At 39.2% G+C, this 21,241-nt stretch overlaps 1 protein-coding gene across 1 annotated transcript; it reads left to right on the top strand.

The window, feature by feature from the left end:
• The first annotated feature begins 15,872 nt into the window (after window positions 1-15,872).
• On the top strand, window positions 15,873-20,320 carry LOC104486378 (putative G protein-coupled receptor 141). The gene is made up of 2 exons (XM_010129050.2): window positions 15,873-15,993; window positions 19,213-20,320. The coding sequence occupies exons 1-2, from the start codon at window positions 15,882-15,884 to the stop codon at window positions 20,100-20,102; spliced, it is 1,002 nt and encodes a 333-aa protein (XP_010127352.2). The 5' UTR covers window positions 15,873-15,881; the 3' UTR covers window positions 20,103-20,320.
• The last annotated feature ends 921 nt before the right edge of the window (window positions 20,321-21,241 follow it).

The following is a 21,241-nucleotide window of genomic DNA, read 5'->3' as shown; positions in this document are numbered from 1 at the left end:
CCTCAACAAGTCAGACTGGGCCCTGGAAACGTCACTGCACACCTGCACAGGGCTCTGCACACCTGCACAGGGCTCTACACACCTGCTTCCCAAAATAATGGGGTGAACCACTGCCAGCGTCTCAGGTGGTAAACTGGAAGGTTACCTCTGGGATTTCCTCACAGTGTTAGCTAGTGAGTTGCGGATGCACCTGCGGGAGAGGGAGGAAAGGTCACGGGCTCTTCTGTCTCACTTTTTTTACATCAAGGTTTATGAAGCCAAAGGCACTAGGAGGAGACTCAAGAGTATTTACAAGGTACATAGAAACACAAAGAGAAAAGCAGTTTTTGTGGAATAAGGTACAAATCTTTTTAATTGAAAGATCTATATGGTTTTCCACATACATTTCTTATTTATTCCCCACAAGATCTCATAAAATATCAGGGAAGCTATTACTCCTCCTGAGTAGGTCTGTTCTTTCACTGTAAAGACAAGTATAACTTTCTAAATGAACTGAACAATTAAACCAACTCTTTAAAAAACAACTAGCAATAAATATTTATTTCTTATAAGTTTTTCTCAAAAATAACCTTTTGGAGATGGTATCACTGCAGAAGAGGTTTTTTTTTTCATGCGTTATGAAAATGTCTACAATAACAAAAATGACACATTGTTACTGAAATGAACATTCCAAGTTCAAATGAAAGTCTATATTTTTATTTACAGAATTGTTCAATTTTAAAAAAATTAACAAAGAGAACTATTTAATTTAGATCATTCAGACAGCAATTGTCTTCTCTTAAAAAGTCAAATATTTTAGGTCTCCAAAGTAACAATGATTTTGTTTTTCTCCTGTGTTGACTTTGTGCAATTCTGAAGTTTATAACTAATTACTCACAGTATCTTTAGCTTTAAATCAATTCTATACGTTTAGTACTAGTAGAAGAAATGAAAATGTTACTGCTTGGATTGGAGGGATGGAAAAAGCTAATAAATCTGGTGTAGCTAAAAAGCTTATTCATAGAATCATAGAATGGTTAGATTTGGAAGGGACCTTCAAAGGTCATCTAGTCCACCCCCCCTGCAAGGAACAGGGACATCCCCAACTAGATCTGGTTGCTCAGAGCTTCATCCAACCTGGCCTTGAACGTTTCCAGGGATGGGGCATCCACTACCTCTCTGGGCAACCTGTTCCAGTGTTCTATAACTCGCATTGTAAAAAATCTTTTCCTAATATCCAATCGAAATCTACCTCCCTCTATTTTAAAACCATTACCCCTAGTCCTGTCGCAACAGGCCCTACTGAACAGCCTCTCCCCATCTTTCTTGTAGGCCGCCTTGAGGTATTATATCTCACTGAGGCAATGTGAATTGCTATCTCTGAAGATCGAATTGAATTCCACTTGAAAAGAGGAAAAAAAATCCATAAAATAATTCTGTGAAAGACATTCAGGCTTTCATAGCTCAGCTGCTTTACACCTATCCTCCAAAAGAGTATAAATCTTTGACTATAACCCAAGACAGCAACAGCTGATTTATCTTTTTTCTTCTTGTCATCCACATAAGGTCACATTTTTTCATCTAGAGTCAGTGGAATCATATTCTAATCATTTGACAAATTAGAGCTTTTCAGATGATTAATGTCCAGTGACAGTCTCTCCTCATGACAGTGTTGAAGTCCACCTTTTCATACTTCTGAATCTTTCAATTTCTGTCTACTTTACCTTCAACATTTCTTGCTCATCAGATGGCAATCAAATGTCTATTGGTTGATCTTGCTGTACCTGTACAATCTTACTTCTATGCTTGTTGATTTTGGTCCCACCAAAAATGGTTATTTTAAAGGATCTAATCTCTTCTGTAGTCTTTCTTCCCTGTCTTCCTTCTTGCTTGAAGCCCTTCTATATCTCTCAGGAGGTCTGATTATGACAGAGCGTTTTCAGGTCAGCATCTGAGTAATGCTATGTAACACCAAAAGTTGGAAAGATAGAAATGTGAGATCTTGCAGTGTGTGTGGACCTGTGATAAAACTCTGAGGGCGTTTGCCCCAAAAGGATCATGGTAAAGAGGAAGACAACTATCAGCCTGATCCAACAGTAGCTGGAGAACTACGGAGACCTTCACAACATGGGAGGAGTCAACTTGAATGTGTAGCTCACAACCAGTTAATTGTGTGTTGTTAAGAAAGCAATAAACTGCTCTGGTCCTGATTTGTTTTAAAACTACATGGACAAAGCAGTTTTTCTTTGTGGAAGGAGAGAAGATGGAAAAAGGTACATTTCTGTTTCCTCATATAGCAACATTGTTGGTGGAAGAAAATACCTTGCGTGTGTTCTGCAGGCACTGTATACCTTTGTAACACTATATTATAACCCATCTCTGTAATAAAGTTGTTAACAAAAAAAAAATTACTATGTGCTGAAAAAGTTAAGCAGTCCTTCCTGCAAATATGCATGTAAATGAAAAGCATTTTGTATCTGAATTTGGCGAGACTTTAAAAAAATTAAATGCATGTTTACAAAGAGTACCTCCTGACCATATAGCTTAACCAATCCTGTTCATATATGTGTTAAAATCACAAGTTGTTTAATTCCTGTAAAAATGTACACATTCACAATACCCTGCACCATAGCATCACAAAAAATACTAGATAGTTGCTTTTTTCCCCAATATAAATTGATGCTAATGATGTTAATGCTAAGTCAAGATGATAATCAGCAGAATTAGGGGGTCATAATTCCATGTTTTAAGTTGGTAATACTATTCAGCAGGAAGTCATGCTTTTTATGGAACTGTCTACACAAACATTACATCTGCTGCTCATCTTTCTTTGTCGAGTCGTGCGTCACCCATCGGTGGCTGCGGCTCACCTGACTCCAGGTCTTGCCAATGGTGTCAGGCCCATGGCTGGGAAGTGTAACACACAACTACATTGGGGCTCAGCTGTCAACTGCAACCCCATCCATAGCAGGCCCATGGTCAGGAAGGGCCACATGCCCAATGCCAACAAAAGAGGCAAGACAGATGTCAGCACAGAAATTCGATAGGACCTCCAAATCCTTCTGAAACTGGGAAGCAAGACCCTAACTTGTCCTTGGCAGGGGCTGCATGCTTGTGAAGGAGACTCATGGCAAAGGGCTTACAGCCTCTCATGTGTTTTAGAGGTCAACACTATAAAGAAACACAACGGCCTGCCCGTGGCTGTGGCAGGGAGGCATACACTAGTGGTAACACACTGATCTCTAACAGAGACACGGGGGAATACAAGGTAAGAAATGCAGATAGACCTTGGTCTTCCCAATGCCCTTCCTCAGCAGATGTGAGGCTACACAGAGACTCCACTAGCCAGGTGCTGCAAAAGCACAGGAGAAATCAGAAAATAAGAAAAGGCAGAACAGATCATATCTGCATTGATGGGAAATCCTGTGGGAGACAACCATGAATCATAACCTTGGACAGCAGGAAAGCTTCTCCAGTCTCAGGGCTGCATGCAGAGAAAGATGAATGGGTGCGAACTCCACATACATGGAGACAGACCCCCAACTCCTGTCCTCTGCTACAGAAGGAGCAGCTAGATCCGTGTCTGCTCAAGACATTAAATGTGTCCATATGCTAGAAATAGCATCATGAAGTTTCATGTAATGAAAAGCCATTTGTAAGTTAAATTCAGCTTGCGAGAATAAAACTATCTCTGTGGTAAACTGGCCTTCAGAAGTTTAAACCCAAACAGCAGACATTCTGTATATATTATGATGATACTGTGAAAGTGGCTATTTAAAAAAAAAAAAGAAAAGAGAGAGAGATTGGAAATTTGCATGAAATTACTCTTTCAGCCACATAAAATGACTGGGTTTAGGCATTTCAGAAAGTAATGGCCATTTTATTACGGAACTGGACTGCATTCTTTACTTGGCCATCACCTGAAATGTCTAATGGTTTCTAGCATTGCACAAAATGACCGTCACTATTGTTTTAGTGGGGAAGGTCAGATGTTTCAAATATCAATCCAATGAAACAAAAAATTAAAAACAGCTGCAAATTTTATGAAGTAAAGTTGACTCATAAGAGTCTGTATTTTAGAAAAGATAATATACAGTATGTTCTGTGATATCTTGTGAGGTTCTGAACAGTTTGGGAAATAAAATGAAATAAAGCAACTCTTTCTGTTGCCTTTTAAGCTAATAAGTTCAAAACCAGAGCAGCTATTTTGCATAATACCTGCCTACTATTTTCTGTCGTTTTGCAAAATACCTGGAAGTAATTTTGAGAAATGGCTGAAGATTTTAATCATTTTGCAAAATGACTGGTTTCACAATATGACTGTAGCATACGTCAGAAATTGGTGCAAGAGCAGTTGTTCATAAAGGGAGGGAGTTGAGTCGGATTTCTCTACTTGCTAAGTAATCATTCCTGAAGATGCCTCAGGACTTTGAAGTTAAATTTAGAGGGTAACTATACAAAAAGTATAAGAAAGGCTCCAAGTACATGATCCCAAAGGCAGAGTGTCGTGCAACTATTGCTGAAATAAAGAAGACAAAACAGAATCTCAAGTCAAACTCAGACGTGAATGCTATCTGCTTACAAAGTAAGTAGGGAGAACCTACTCTTTCTGTTTTGTTTTTTTTTTAACTGTAAATGTATATATACATTGCTGCTTTCCTCATTTAGATACACAGCACTATTGCTAATAAACTGCTTGTTATTTTCCTCATTTCAGATATGAAATTCTACAATGTGGAGACACTGAGAAGCTGATTAAGAGTGGGCAGACAAGAGGAATCTCCCACATATTACGCAAGCATCAAGGATACATATGATATCATCAAAAAAGCACATATGGCTGCTGGCCTTGGTGGCCATGACCATGTCACAAAAAACTTGTCATCTAACTATGCAAACATCTCTGGAGATGCTGTTGAACACTTCAAATTCTTCTGTATAGTGTGCTGAGAAAAAAAAAAGGCACCATTTGGAACAGTTTGCTGTTGATCTGTTCTGAACAAGAAGCACTTAGCACAGGGCAAATTGACTTTATCAATATGCAGTCCATGTGTCTAGGCAGCTTGAAGTGGATAAAGATGTGTAAGAACTGCATCACCAAATCTTGTGTTCTTGTCCACTCACATTAAAAAAAAAAAAAAAGAAGCAGCTGAGGTGGCTCTACAGCTTCTTGACATCTTTCTCACTTTCAAAGCCCCTGTTGTATTGCAGGGTCACGATGAAACAGAACTCATTACTCAAGTCATGCAAGAACTAAAGTATTTGTGGCCTCAGCTCAGCTTGGTGCATAGAAAACCAGGACACTCTCAAAGCCAAGAACTAGCAGAGCATCTGAACAGCAGAGTTAAGGAAATGCTTATGGAGTGGATGGCAGACGGTAATTCGTGGAACTGGTCTATAGGAATATGCTTTTTGCAGTTTTCTAAAAATTCAGCTCACCACTCAGGAATAAACTGTGCACCATACTTAGCTCCGTTTGGAGCAGGTGTGGGCTCACCTCAACCTGTCTTCCATTGGATATAATCAACTGCCTAATGACTAAGGAGGACCTGGTTTCTCTGCTGACCATCCCTGCTGCATCACCTGTCCTCACAGCCTGTGAAGCTCCAGAGGACCCCACCAGTACTGCCACTGGAGCTGAGGGTGCAACAAAGTCTGCACCTGGTTCTCCATGAAATTAAATTCATCCACAACCTCAGAAGCCTCCACCCACACAGACTATACAGACACATAGCTTCTTGCCACTAGAGTCCGTGACCAATGGGAAACCTCTAGCTACCTCAGACTCCAAAACTGACCTTTGTTTTCACTAGCACTATGAAGGAGCATGGACAGACCAGGATGGCCAGGTGGAACGACATGGATTGACACCTGAGATGAGTAGGTATGGCCAAGTCAACATCCAACTGGCAACAATTGAGACGATGTGACTGTCTCCTAGATGGACCAGAAAGCAAGTTGACTGAAACGTTACAGGGCAAAATGGAAGTGTCAACAGCCCTTGTCATCATTGTCTCAATAATGAAAATAATTTTGAGCTCAGTGGGAAAAAAATGCTGCTTTCTGTCTTCTACTGAACCTTACATTTTGAGCTTCCATTGCTTTTAAGGAATTTAGATGTGCAAATTAAGGTATCAAGACTTTCTCCCGAAACTAACTTAAAAAGTTGAAGGTAATAGTTCACTAATTTCCTAATCTGCATGTCTGAGGGAGAGGAAGGGATGAGGGAAGGAAGCTATTATTTTCTTAGGTGGAAACTGGAACAACCTCAGCTTACCAACACTAAGTCCTGCTTCCCTCCTGTCAATGATTACTGTTCCATATTGTTTATGTCACTCTGCTATAGTGAAGGAATTAGAAAGTTATATACTTTGGGTTTTTTATTGACTTTATTATAAATGTCTTTTACTGCATGAATTTAATTTCATTAGGGAGCAGAGTTAATTAGCGTAGCTGTTTCTCATTACTAATGTAACCCATATATATGCACAATCTCGTTAGCTCTGCTGTATCTCCTCTGTATGCAATCTTGTAATAAGTAAAGAGTCAATTTACTGTAGCACTGCTCTGATATTCAAGAATATGCTACATTCAGGGCTGCTGAATGAATATTGCACACTTCCATGCAATTTACTTTGTCTTAACAATAATCGACCTGGAAACTCAGTCACAAATAAAATAACAAAAAATAATCACACGTGAAAGTGGAGTTCTCATTCTGTCCACCGCTAACAGCAGATTGCAAACCCAAGCTGATACCTCTTTCACTGAGCAGCATTAATCTTCAGTTGGTGAAGCAACTTGAAAGGCTAAGCCTTCTTGGGTGCTTTAGGAGAGATGGAGCTCTTTGCAAAGCAGCGGTGGGGTGTGGTGTATAAACAAGGCCGGCAAACAATACCACCAAACTTTTCACCACAATGAATGTGAAGTACAGGAAGCAGCAAAATTACAAGAAGAGATTAAAACCAGTGCAATTAGACAGTAAGTGTTTAGTTCACAGAGAAATAAGTAAAGCCAAGCTGTGAAACAAAAATGAATCTGCAAGAAAAATCTCAGCTGTTCTTTGGTTAAGTATACCCAAACTGGTCACTTATGGGCATATTTAACTATACAAGGGAGACAAAACCAGTGGTAACAGAGGCATATGGAAAAGTACAGCATGAGAAATACATCACCATAATAACACCTTTTACAAAAGCGTGTAGGAGTGTGAAATCACTGCAGTTACTGGTGAAGCGAAAATGAAAAAAAAATTATAATTATGTTGGACCAAAGTGGTTTCATGTATTTTAATGTCAAGGGGTATTTTTACTATAACAGAAAAACTCTGAGCTGATAAAATAATAGGAAGGACAAAATCTTGTTCTAGAGGTCAGAACGTAAGAGCAAATAGTAGTTTAGATTTGTGTCAGTAAATGTTCCACATTAATAACTGCTGCAGGTTAGTTACTGTATTTAGTAACCAGATTTAGTAACTTGAACCTGCACAAAGCTGTGAACATGAAGTAAAGACGTGGAAGGGAGGTTCGCCTCTGTGATATTAAGATGAGTTGAAATCACAGAATCGTAGGAAACAATAGATCATAAGAGTTCTCTCAAGGTCATCTAGTCCAGCCCCCTACTCAAAGCATGGCTAAACTCAAAGTTAGATGAGGCTGCCCACCACTGTGTCTAGTAAGTATGGTCCTTACTACTTAAATAAACATGATCCATTCAGATTAAAATTGTACCCTAAAAAGATCTTTTCCTGGATTAATCCATTCTGAACAATTTAAAAAAAAAAATTCCAAATGAAAGCTTTCATTTTTAAAAGATTTGTATTTTGTTATGTTTTCAGATAGTCTGCCCTTCTAGCCAGTGGGCTGGGGATGGGCAAGAGGTGGGGAGGGGATACAGTTGAGACAGCTGACCTAAACTGACAGAAAGGATATTCCATGCTCTGTAACATCACGCTCAGCAGTAAAACTAGGAGGGAGTTTTTCCAAAGTAGCCGTTGCTCAGAGACTGATTGGGCATCATTCTGCTGGTGGTGAGTGATGACTGCTTTTGCATCACGTAATTTTTTTTCCTTTTTTTTTTTCTTTCCCCTTCATTTATTAAACTGTCTTCATCTTGACTCATGAGTTTTCTTCTCTCTTTTGCCCTTCTGATTCTCTCCTCCATCCCTCTGGGGAAACTGAGTGAGCAATTTGGTTGGGGGCTTAGCTGCCAGCGAGAGTCAACCTACCACACTTCAGAATTTAAGCCACATTTTTAAAGAAGGAGTTAAGAGTCTGTAAAATTCCTTGAACTGGTGCTTTGGTTTAGAAAATAAAATTGGATTTTGATGCAAACTTATTTTTATCCAAATTGTTAAATTTGAACATACAAAGCAAAAAATCCCCAAGGCTCCAACAGGAAAAGCCTATGGTATTGGTTCATTTTTTTAATCAGGAGGATTTTCAAGTATCAGCAGGATCTAACAAGCAACTTTTAAATCAATTTTTTTTAGCTTCTCATAAGTAATAACTGGTTAATGCTGGCTAACAATGGTTTGACAGTCATTTCTAGAACCATGCTTAGTGAAAAAGAAAAAAAAAGTAAGAGAATTAATTGCCTCCTTCACTGTCCTCCTTTGAGTTGAGGAATTAATCCTTGGATTTATTTTTGAGAGTTTACATGTTCTGATGCAAAGGAATGTAACTTTGAATTTTTAGATTAATTAGACCTTCAGCTTTGAAGATAAATATAATGTTTTTAAATATGCTTATTTTTACTACAGTTATTTCTGCGATTTTGTATATTGAAAATGTGCAGTTAAAACACATAAATCTATGTATCTTTGAAATGTGTAAGTAAACTCTCTCCTTTATTTTCATCTACATTTTAGATCAAATTATTAATCATATTTAAGACAGCTTTTTCTCTCTCTTGGATTTAAAGAAAATAAATCTCCAGAGAGGTAAGGATTTGCTTAGAGGAAAAGTACGACCTCTTGAAAAGAAAATATTTCCCCTGAGCTTATTTCTTATAGTGAGTAAATAGCTGCCAAAGGGATGTTACATGTGGTTGAAGTAGGTAAACGAGTGCAGTATTTGGATCATAGACAAGCTCCTCATGCAAGTGAGTGCAGCTGCAGTTATCCTGCAAGCAAAACACTTCGGCCACTAAGTCTGTAGCATGGATCAGGGATAACCCTGGGGAAACCACAATCTGCTCCACTGTCCTTGGAAGGCAGCTGTATGGTGCTAAGGCCAGTATCACCCAGAAGTCTTTTATATGAACAGGGAATGGACCTTCAAGTGAGAAGGAAATAGCAGATAAGGCAGTGAAATATCTGCACTGGTTTTTCGGCTTTTATTTATCTCAAAAGTATACAGGAAATATACCTAAAAGCATTATAATTTATAAAAACTGAGTGTCCTGGTTTCAGGAGGGATGGAGTTAATTTTCTTCTCAGTAGCCAGTGTGTTTTGGATTTTGTGTGTGAAGAATGTTGACAAAAACACTCTGGTGATACGAGTTGTTGTTAATGAGACCAAGGACACTGTCTGGCTTTCCGAGTCTCGTTAAAGTCTCATTAACGTGCAGATGCGGGAAGCTGGGCGAAAGACAGACAGAATAATTGACCCAAACTGGCCAAAGAGAGTATTCCATGCCATAAACGTCATGCTCAGTACATAAGTGGGTGTTGCTCATGGGAGGGAGCATTCTTTTTGGGCATTCTTTGCGGGCACCCTTGGCATCCTTTTCTTCTCTCTTGCTTGCTGGCATCGTTCCCTCTACCTTGCTAGCTTGCTCTCCCCACTTTGCTTGCTGCTCGGTGTTGTTCCTGTGATCGCTGCTCAGGATGGGCTGCGTCGGTCATTCAGACATCGGGTGGTGAGAAATTGTAAATTGTTCATTTTGTATATTTTGTATATATTAATATCCTTATATTCTGTTAGCTTTGTAGTTTTTAGTATTTTTAGTGAACTGTTTTTATCTCAACCCATGAGTTTTCCTTTCTTCCCAATTTCTCTCCCCCGTCCCACTGGGTGGGGGGAGAGAGAAACTGTGTGGTGGTCCAGGCTAAACCACCACACTGAGTTAACTTGAGCTAGTCCTATGATCCTCTGTGCAGTGCAATCACTTTTTTTCTCACAGATATACAAAATGGGAGCTGAGCAAGGACTTCAGGCCCTTTCAATTATTTCACGGTCCAGATGACTGCATTTTCCTACAGAAAGGTTTGTACCCTCTGGGGTCCTGGATGTCTGTATGAACAGCTACCTGACAACACTGTCACTGCACAAAAAGAGATTAGTTAGGCAGGTTTGCAAGGATGTTAGTAGCCCACCAGCTATGATCAAAGAAACATCAGCTTCTCCGTTTAATTCTTTCCAGAGTGTATATTTACCCCATGGATGAACCTCCATATGAGTACTACCACAGATGCCTTTTCAGATGTGCAGCAGTCCACACAGCTGCTGCCAGATCCTGCTCCTGCTGTACATGGGTATGAAAGAGGCAACATTCTCCTTTCTTTCACTTGCTTCACTAAGCAACCTTACTTTTCCTAACCCTGCTATTCAACTTTATTTTTATTTACCTTTCCTTTTTTAAATGGTTGAGTGCTTCTCAGCTGTTTTGTCCAATTCTGAGAACGTTTCTACCTCCCTTTTCTAGGCCCTGTCCCTGGGGCTGAGCATGCCCCTCAACGTCTAAACATCTTGGGGGTGTGATTCCTCCTGTTGGGCTCAAGAGCTATGGCACTTCTGGCAGTCTGTCCTCTTCATCCATAGGCCTCAATCTTTCCCTCTGCACTTTGGGAAAGGCGTGTATCACTAGGAAGTGTTAAATTTGTACTGGATTGCATGGATTTAAGGCTTTTCTTTGATCGGCAGATGTTCCCCTATTGAAGTTTTGGATGAAGAGCAGCAGGTTCTTCATCTCTGTTCCACCATATTTGCTCAGAGACTTTCAAGACAGAACCAGAGATAGGAGAGGCTTGTTGGAGCTCAGGAACGCTAATCGCCCAAGTAACCCCTGTATGCTTCTATGGAAAGAGGAGACAAAGCACCAGAAGAGATGCCTCCACTTCCAAAGGGAGGTAACTGCTGAATCATAAAGACCTCCTCTGCTTTTAAAGGTAGCCCACTCCTGTCTCTGAAGCCAAGATTGATTGCCTACAGTGGGACAATATTAGGAATGGAGGGATTTGGTCATTGCTCTTGACTCCCTCTCTCCATGCCTCTCTCCAGTTGGCAACTGATGGATTAAAATATTCAAGTTTCAAGTTTGTGATAGTTTGTACTCATTTGAGTTTCAGTCACTCAAAAATGATTGGTAGTTGAGTGCAAGATTTTATAAAGTAACCTCGTGTTGCATGTACAGAAGTAATTTCCTCCCTGTGTCTTCTGCATTAACAAAGGCTTCTTCCATTCTTCACTTCTAAGAACTGCTGGTGGCTGAAAGAAAAGCAATTAAGTTAATCACTTCATTTTGAATGTTCCCCTCCATCCCATTCTCTTGTTCTACAATCTATTTTTTGTTACAATGGAAAGATAAGTCCAATAGGACTCTGCTAAACAGTTCATTTGGAACATATCACGTATTTCATTTTCATAGAGTTAGCTTAAAGTATGTTAATTAGCTGCATGGCCCATCTATGCTTTAGGGTAGAAATGTTCTTACAATTACAGTAATTGCTCAAATCCTTGAACTGAGAAAACAAAGAAACAGTGAAAGCTATTGAATGAATTGATGTAGACAGCTTGATGGTACTTAGGATCATGATCATTTTAGTACGAGAGCATTTTGATTGGTTGTACATATTATCTTTGCCATATGTTGAGAGTATGGGGTATAAATAGATACACAGCATGGCATTCATTTTATTTCATTCCTGCAAACACCATCTATAATGGCAGTACAGAGATTTCCCAATTAGCAAAAAGGTAACAGAAATGGCATTGTTCTTTCATCTTCCAAATGATGAATGTGGCTGAATTTTTTAGTAATATGTACAATATATATAACTTTAAAGATATTATCCAATATAATGAGCAAAAAGCCTTTCTGAGTTACTTTGGGACATGCTCTCAAGTACTGGTTCCTCACATTTCAGCAAATAGCAAACGTGGGTAAGATCTAAACAAGCATAGAGTCTGCTTTATTGATTTAAATATCTTTCCTCTTAAGGGCCATATTTTGTTTCCTGTAAAGAAATACCCTTCTGTAAGGAATCTATGGTCACTACTTATCATTGTCATAGCACTAGAAGGAACAGAAGTGCTGGCCTGGATGCATGTCAAAGTGGCTGGGGTAATCACTGTTGTCCTTTAAGAGATCTGCAATGTCCCCCTGAAAAAAGGAAGAATTTGGTACTTTGGACTCCAAAAAAACCCAAGGACTAGAGAGAGACGCCAGTAGAGATGCTAATTTTTTTGAAAGTTTGGCAGTGTTTTATTAAACCATTGAGTTTCTAGATCCGATGATGCCAGTAATATTTGGATTAGAATAGAAAATTACAACTCTGTTCTGAGAAATTTATGGATCTGCAGGAACTGCTGGCCTTACCATGGGTGATGGACTGGCTGGCACATAGATTCATTCCTGATTGCTGCTGGCATCTCTGAAGAAGTCAACAGGACCTTTTCCAAGGCAAAGCAGAGAGGAGGTATACTTTAAATAAATGATGAGCTTCTCTTTAGATTAATCTTGCCTGCACCACACTTTGCTTCCTAAACCACTTCTATCGTTGAGTGTTGCAGAACTGCTTTTTTCCTCTGTTGTGTTTTCTTCTGCAAATGGTGGCCATGTTATGGACAAGGCACTCCGAGGGTGAGAGTCAGTTTTTGTAAATACAGGACTTAGTCCACTGCACAAATGACCTTAGCATTGGAGTTTCCTCTGCTTGTAGATTTGCCCCGCTGCAAGTTGTCCAAACCTTGGCCCTGTCTTTTCTTCCAGGGAGTCAATGGAAGCAACTTCTGCGGTGGAATCCACTAGCCAAAATATTCAAATTTCAAAATCACTCTTGCTTCTCTAAGTGTCTTTGGAAATCTCACAGGAAGTTAAATCGGAAAAGGCTGGTAACCTGCAGCATAGATTTTGTATTCAAATCCCTATTTATTGATAGGAACTGAAAGATATTCTAGTTTCACAGCCAGTCCAGTTTCCACCACTGAGAACAGCATGAAATGTTGTCACTATATATTGAGGATGCTCTAGGTCTTCTGTTTCATACTGATATTTAATTTCTTTTATATCTCAGAATTCACACTATTGATATTGATTTCCTCTGACCCCCCAAGGATAAATACTAACCCTTTTCTTTCTGATTTGCTCATGGATTTGGGTTCTGGAGAACTGATATCTGATATTTCCAGTTCTCAATTATTCAAAATCCTCTTTTATAATTGTTTTTCTAGTAGATGTGCTTTTTGGGGTGTGTATTTTGACCAAACTGAGTGACAGGCCTCTAGACACCAGAATCATCAAATTATAATTTCCTGACAAATCCTAGTCCCTGTCTTCTAGTGCTCTCTCTGCAACTCCATCCAGAACATGAGCACTCCCCTTTCTTTCAGAAAAATGGGAAAATTTCCTCAGTAAAGTTAAGGCTTATTTTAGTGGGAGATGGTCACAAAACACACAGTTGCAAAATCTCTGAGTATTGATGGGAATTTCAAAAAACAACCCCAACCAAAAAAAAAAACCAGCCCCAAAACCAACCTCCTCACCCCATCTTGAAAACACCACCTCTGTGTTTTGGGCATCCTCCCATGCTTCCTGTAACTCGTTGAATACTGCTATCAGTGCAATGAGAATCTCTGCTTTCCTGCATACATTAATCTATTGTGTTTTCTTTCTAAGTGCCTTTTAGTTTAATAAACATTAAGCCTTGAACAACTCTGTGTCAAGCAAATTTTTTTTTGCAGAGATCTAATTCCTGCAGAGGCTTGTTGATTCTGCATATTAGTATCAGGAAAGAAGAATTTGGGCTCTGTGGATGTGACTGTATTTATCAAGCAGAAGAATATGAGAAATGGGATAAAGTAGCATTGTGTGGGGCTATCCTAGAAATGTAGACTTCTGACATAAGTTATGGGACTGAAAACAAAGGGAATTAAGTTTGACAAGGACGATGGGTGGCAGTGTGTTCAAGCAGACAGGAAAGTGTTTGTGACAAGGAAAAAGTTATGCTGTCTGTGCCAGATCCTTGACTCACATGTGTTTCTCTGCAGCTGTTCCCAAGTACAATGATGCTTCAAACCCAGCATTATCAGTTTCTGGAATAACCTAAAGCAGCAACAGCTTTAATTACCTTTACAGGTGTTGGAGAGCAACTAGACCAAATAGTAGGACGTAACCATTTCATGAACCTTTCAACTTACTACTAAACTGGTGTGTAGCAGCACAGGAGAATAAAGACAAGTTCCTGAACTTGTAATAACCCTCATGTCCTTGCATCAAACCCAAGAAACAAGAGTTTTGTTTCAAAAGGCAAGTCATAGCCTGCCTGTAATATACCCTGCCAAATTCCTCTACAGAAATCCATCATATATTACTTCTACTTATGTAAAGCATACTATCTACTTTGGAGACATATTAAACATATATGACTGAGACAACTGTATATTTTTTCTAATAGACAGAGAAGCCAGATAGCCTCTTCCATCATGACAAACAAAGTGAGAGAAACCTCTCAGCAAATCTGCAACCGAGTAAGTAGATTAGCCCAAGAATCTCAAATCTCCTGCTAAGCTTGTTGACCATTTACTGACTGAAGTGATTAAATTTTTCATGCTGCATGGGTGGGTGGGATTGGCAAGTTAAAGAGATTATTCTGTAGGTTCACCAACCACAGAGTATGATTTGCTCACTTTTCAGTACCTGTGACTCATGTCTAACAGAGTGGGAGTGAGACAGCCAGAACTGTGATTGCAGATGCAATCACAGAAAAAGCAGTATGTTAAACGTAACACAGGTATTCCTGTCTTACTGTTGTTTATAACTCTGGCCTATATGCAGCTCAGTTCCCATAAGCAACTACCAATAGAATGTTAATACTAGTAAATAACTGAAATTATCAGCAATTTTGACCCTAGGTGGGAAGTAGTGAAAATTGAAAGCCTATCCAGTAAAACAAGGCAGTTGTTCCTAGAAAGAAAGGAGCTTTCGAGCTTATATGTCGAACCATGGTTGCTATTATACTGACCAGTAAACATTAACATCTTCTTAAAAAGTGACACAGAAAGCAGAGGAAGTTGTGCAGAAAGGAAATTAAATCAAGAACTTAGAGTTCCACTACAGAACTAGTCCCTACTTAGAGGAACTCTGCTAGACCCATACATAGACACAGTCGGTGGTGCTTCCTCAGATATTCATCCCGTCTCTGAACATGCAACAGGCCTTGTTCCTCTTCTCTTGATTATTGCTTCTTCTTCTGTTTCATTTTCTCTTCTGAATAATTTAAAACATCACCATTCCTCTTTGTTTTCTTTTTCCCTCAATGTTTAACCACTCATGCCCATTTCTTTCCTTCCTTGAAATCTATTTGTGATGCTAGTCTTGATTTGGATCTCTGATGTGCATGTACGCATTTCTCTTTCAACCTTTATTCTTAGGTCAAGGCAAACTACGTGCTGACGAAGTAAGAAGCAAAAGCAAGATCTGAAAGTTCGTTTGAACAGGCTGATGTGACTCAGTTTCTTTTTGTACTCAAATGAGAAACTAACCTAAAACTTAAGACCTAGATAACAGAGATGAGTTGAGTGATTTTTTTTTTTTTTTTTTAACAGAAGAATGTGAAGATGAAAGATCAACACACTGAAGAGCTTCAACATACAACCTTCAAGGAACATTTCAGGGACAAAGTGACTCAGAGGTATGAAACATCAATTGAGAAGCTCATTTTCTGACCACTGGCAGCTTTGATGTCAGCCAAGGGTGTTTTCCCCGAGATGACAAGAGAATTATTTATGCAACACCCTTGCAGAGTTTTCGGCATCACTTTACATAGAAGGAGCTCAGACTGGACTCAACAAGGTAATAGACTGTGCAAAGCTCTCGATCTCATAGCCTGCTTTGACTCTGTCTGAAGTGCTGGCTGTCACACAGCAGCCATTTCAGGAATGCAATTTCTTCATGTCTCTTCTGCATTATTGCTTGGTGGTTCAAGCTTTGTGGATCACTTCATGGCCTGCGGACAGAGCACAAGGCTGCAGGCATTTCCCTGCTTTACCCAGAGGCTCTGGATGTAGTTTCAGGATCACTCTAACCCATTGAAGCCATCGGCATCTGACATCTAGGCTGTTCCCTAACTTCCTGCACGTTTCTGCAGAATCAGCTGATCATTTTGCCATCCAAACACCATTGCTACCATGTCAGGCAGCAGCCTGACCTTATGTGGGATAGAGTGAGGCTGGAACCACACCTGGTGAGTACCATTATTCACATAGCTGTTTTCCTTCTGTGCTCTGTCCGCTGGAGCAATTGCACATTTCTCTTACCTCAAGCCCATGAGTATATGCAGTCTCCAAAATGGGCATCCCTTCTGTTTTGAATCCTGCTCTAGATGAGATGGCAACTGCTCCCTCAAGGCTTTCAGAGTTTATGCTGAGAATGTCTCACAGACTGCTGTCTCCAAGACTCCATGTTCTTGCTCACTCTCACAGCTCTTTCTGTTTCTCTCCTTGACTTTTAGCACCCTTGATTTTTTGAGTCTTTGTTTTTATTTACTTCCAACAGTTCTCTTTCACATCTTGTTCTTTTTAATGACTGTACTTAATAACAGGAGAGAAGCCTCTCAGAGGGAACCATCACATCCACACTTGGAGGATGAGTGCATGATGCCAGGAGCAATGCTAGTTCAGCCCTGCTGCAGTATTGTTTTTATGTTATTGCTCACAAAGCCTTGTGTGTTGTCCTTTTGTGTTTGAGTACTGATGACTCTGACTGCAATCTAGAACTCTAATTGAAAAATAAACTGGGCTAACGTTTTTCTGTTTAATTTCTAGTCAAGCAACTGCTTTTAATGTCTCGAGAGAGCCCTGACTTCATGCTCTCCTTGTTTTAGCTACCTTATACTAATGATATGGTTTGGGGGTCAGCGTTCATGCCTGCAGGTCAGGCATAATCTTCAAGCACCCTGCATGTCTTTTTTTTTTTAGCAGCAGGAACTCCTAAGTCACTTTTCATATATGTCTGAAGCTGATTTTACTTATAATATTTAAACAGTGAGTAATCTCTGAACTCTTGGAGATCTAACAGCATGTTAGAGTCAAATCTTTTGTTAACTCTGCTAAGCACTTTGTTATTCTGGCACATTTAGCTTAATTATTAAACATAAAACAAGTTCAGGGGGAAAGTGCATTTATAACGAAAAATCCTCTGCTCTGTTGCATATTTCTTTACTTGATCAGTGGCACTTCTTACTTGCTTAGTAGCGAAACGCAGTAACTTGTAGTAGTTGTTCAGCTCAGGTAATCACTGCCCATCCGAGCTTTAAGACTGACCAAATTGTGGGCAGAAGTAGTCTTGACAGGTGGGTCTGTCCATCCGTCCTATGTGTTTGAACACAACAATCGTCTCTGACAGCTCAGCAGCTTTTCAGCACTTCTCTCTGCGTGATAGAAATAGTATTAGATGTCGAACGTATGTGATTGCTATCGCAGTGAAACAAGAAAAAAAGGCTTGTGCCTTCCTGTATGTGGGCTGAGAAAACCCTCTGTCATTCTTGGTCGAACAGTAACACCAAAGTCTCTTTTTCTTCACACTAGTTATGTGTGCTATATGCTCTGGATGTGTGGAACAGCAAAGAAGAAGAGGGAAGTAAAAAAAAATAAGAGATTATAAGGTAGAAGTTAAGTATTTAATGTCTATTAATACTGAAAAAAAACATGATCTGTTTCTGAGTAATATAAATGTTGGCATCTAGGCTGCAATTACGCTGTTTATAACAACAAAAAGATTGTACCTTTTTAAAGCTGATTTGAAATATAAACAATATACATTGGAAAATGAATTTGTCTCAAGAGCAGAAAGTCACCTTCTGAAAGTTTGTAAAACTTTTCTTATAGCAAAGTTTCTGGGAAAGTAAATTTCTCATGCTGGTCTCAGGAATATTAGGCAGGCACAAAATTTTACCCATTTAAATGCTTTTAAGATCATGCATTTTAAAAAGGAGTGAACAGAAATGTTTATCCTCCGATGGCCTTCTAAAGATGCTTTGCCTGATGCTTCTTAAATAAGAAGTTTCTCTGAAAATGTTTTGCAGTTGTAGTCTGTCATTTTACAGATTAGTGCAACAGAATTAAGAATTGTCAGTTAAAACAAGTTCACTGATTTCAAACTTCAAAGGAATCAGAGAGAGAAGATTCTGCTTTTTTAAAAGATCATTTTTCAGCTCTTAGTTGGTTCTTTTGAAACCCTTTGTAAGGTACGGACAGATTTCATTAGCAAAGTATGCATGCACCCTGCATGCTGTCCCCGTATGCTTGCACAGAAATCTGTATGCAAGCCCAAACAGCTGAACAGCCCACATTTTGCCTTAAGTCTAAATAAGAATGCAGCTGTATGCCGCTATGTTCAACAAGTGCCAATAGGATTATATCTTTCACAAAATTGTTCCTAAGTGAATTTTTAGCTTTTCTTCACTTTTCATAGAGTTGTTCAGGTGAAATTCTGAAGCTAATAGACTTGGAGCTGAAGCAAGAAGAATGTGAATTTTCATCTGCAGATCTTTATGTTCGGTGTGCTCTGTGCATCTAGAAACTGAAACTGTTGCTTCCTTATGGGTGTCCTGCACCCATCAGGCAAGATGCCGAAAAGATTGCTGAAGTATCTTCATAAAGTATCCGCAAATTATAGGTACATCCTCTTCACATTTCAATATTTTTCCCACCCTCAATTTTTGCTTTATAATATGAGTGCAGATTAAACTCTATAATTGACAGACAGACAGTGTCTTGGCTATTTCAAATGGCTGAATCTAGAGGCAAATAATTAAAAAAAATAATCCTAGAAAGCAGTTTAGCAAAGTAAAAACTCATTCATAATTATATAACGTGGTTTTAACACTGAGAGACATGAGTTATTGCTGTCATATATAACGGTTATAAGGTTGTATACTACATAGGATAACACTATTTCAAATACAATTCAGTAAAATGTCCCTTTATGAATCTGTGACATTCCATAGTTAAGAATAAAGGAAGCAACATAGAAAACATGTCAATTTTTAAAATTCCCATTTTTCATTTTCAGTAACCTCGAAAGAGGAACTTAGGAAGATGCTTAATAACAGCATAACCCAGCAGAACCACTCCTCCAACGAGACATTGCCGAACACCCCAGAGATGCTCCACACTATTCTTACAGTCTTGTACATCATCGAACTGGCTGGTGGAACCCTCGGAGTCATCATGATGTCCCATCAATTGTTTCAAAGGAGATCGCAATCTGTGATGACTATTATAATCATCAGCCTCCTAGTGCTGCACACCTTTATGCTACTCAGCATCCCTTTCCGCCTCAGCTATTACATTTTACAGGAATGGAAATTTGGGAGGTTCGCCTGCAAGCTAGCAAGTGCCATCATCTACCTCCACATGTACACCACCTTCACGTTTTACGTGGCTATCATCATAATACGCCTCTTCCGACTCGAGTTTAGGAAGTGCTACACTACAACCTGGGTGACTGCTATCTGGCTGGTGGGAGCACTGGTAGTTGCACCTGCTCTTCTCTCGAACTATGGCACCTCTAAGACATACCACTCATCCGAATGCTTTCAGTTCCACAAGGAGATACAAGATGCACCCATGGTGATCATAAACTACTGTATGATTGGGATTTTGGTCACAGTTTGTGCTGTGCTCACCATAATCCAGTTGTTCGTGATGTATAGACTGGCTGTGAAATACTGGCCTGATGTCAACTCCCATGTGGAATTCAGAGCTCAGGCGAAGAGTTTCTTCTTCATCTTGGTAACATTAGTGTGCTTTATGCCTCATCATATATTCAGAGTATATTATATCCAAAACTGCCACCTGGATAAAGACCATAAATTACTCCCATATAATGAAATTTTTTTAGCTTTAACAACAATGTGCTGCTTGGATATGTTGTTCTTCATAGCAGGAATAGCCCATTGAGCTGTGAACTACCAGGAAAGGTCTGTAGTGTTGTTTGGCTTTTACAGACCAGTAAGATCCATCTTCCAGAAGCTACTGTTTTTTATCTTCTTCTTGGATGGCAAACACATGAGTCTCACTCCGGTCTTTGACCTAAGAGTCATGCCCTGAAGCTTCATTAAGATTTTCCTCAGCTGTCCCTCTCTAACAATTACAGCATGAGTATCCATTCTTTTCTATTTTTTTTCTCAAAGTGTCTCAGTAACAACAATCCACTGTAGCCAATAAGTTGTCCACTCTGAAGGTCTAACAACTTCTTCTGGCAATTGTGATACTGAAGGGAAGAGAGAGAAGAAAGAAATTCCTTTACAGGATTTTTGTACTAGCAATTTTAGACATAAACTCTATTTAAATAAAAAGTATTTAAGCCATGAAACAGGGTATGAATGAAATATTGTAGTAGCATATTTCAGCAGAATCCTTCTTTTCTTCACTTATACAAAGTATATATCAGATTAAATGATATGAAAACATTTATCACTCTCACAGCCTCACCTTTACTCGCTTCACTCCAAAACCACAAGCAGCTCACTCAGTTGTGCTAATTACACATTTAGAGTGAATGACAGCAGAATAGGCCACAGGTTTCAAAACTTCTGCCTTATGTTACTCTCCCAGCAGGACTGGATCTGTGGCTGTTGTCCCTTAGGTCCATTGTAGCCAAAGAAATACAAATTACTCTGGTCCCGTAACTGGATCTGGTGTTTGAATCAAGGGGTCTGGTCTTTTACTGAAGAATCAGATGCTCTCTAGGACAGGGAAATGTTTTATAAGCCTTCAAAAAAACCTTTGATGTCTGGTCACTTCCAATTGCCTGTTGATTTATTATCAGATGCCGTATTTTTTTCCATTTGTACATGTAACAAAGTAAAACTAGAATAAACTGACTGGACTGTGTTTAATCAGTTCAACATATACTCGAGTATGTGTATATAAAGTTGTGCTGGAGTATATGTTTTCTCCATTAGATGGATTATATTCTTTAGAAACCACATCCGTTCTGAGAATCTCTGTTTTATCTTCATTATGTAAAAGGTTCTTTTCATGATTGCATTCTGCGTGTTCTGTTCAGTACAGAAGGTCCCTAACCCTTTTGCCGA

The sequence above is a fragment of the Chlamydotis macqueenii genome, chromosome 2 (assembly GCF_036417535.1).
Source record: "Chlamydotis macqueenii isolate bChlMac1 chromosome 2, bChlMac1.mat, whole genome shotgun sequence".
In the NCBI taxonomy this organism is placed as follows: domain Eukaryota; kingdom Metazoa; phylum Chordata; class Aves; order Otidiformes; family Otididae; genus Chlamydotis; species Chlamydotis macqueenii.
The sequence above is the reverse complement of the archived record's forward strand: the minus strand, read 5'-3'. Positions and strand labels throughout refer to the sequence as shown.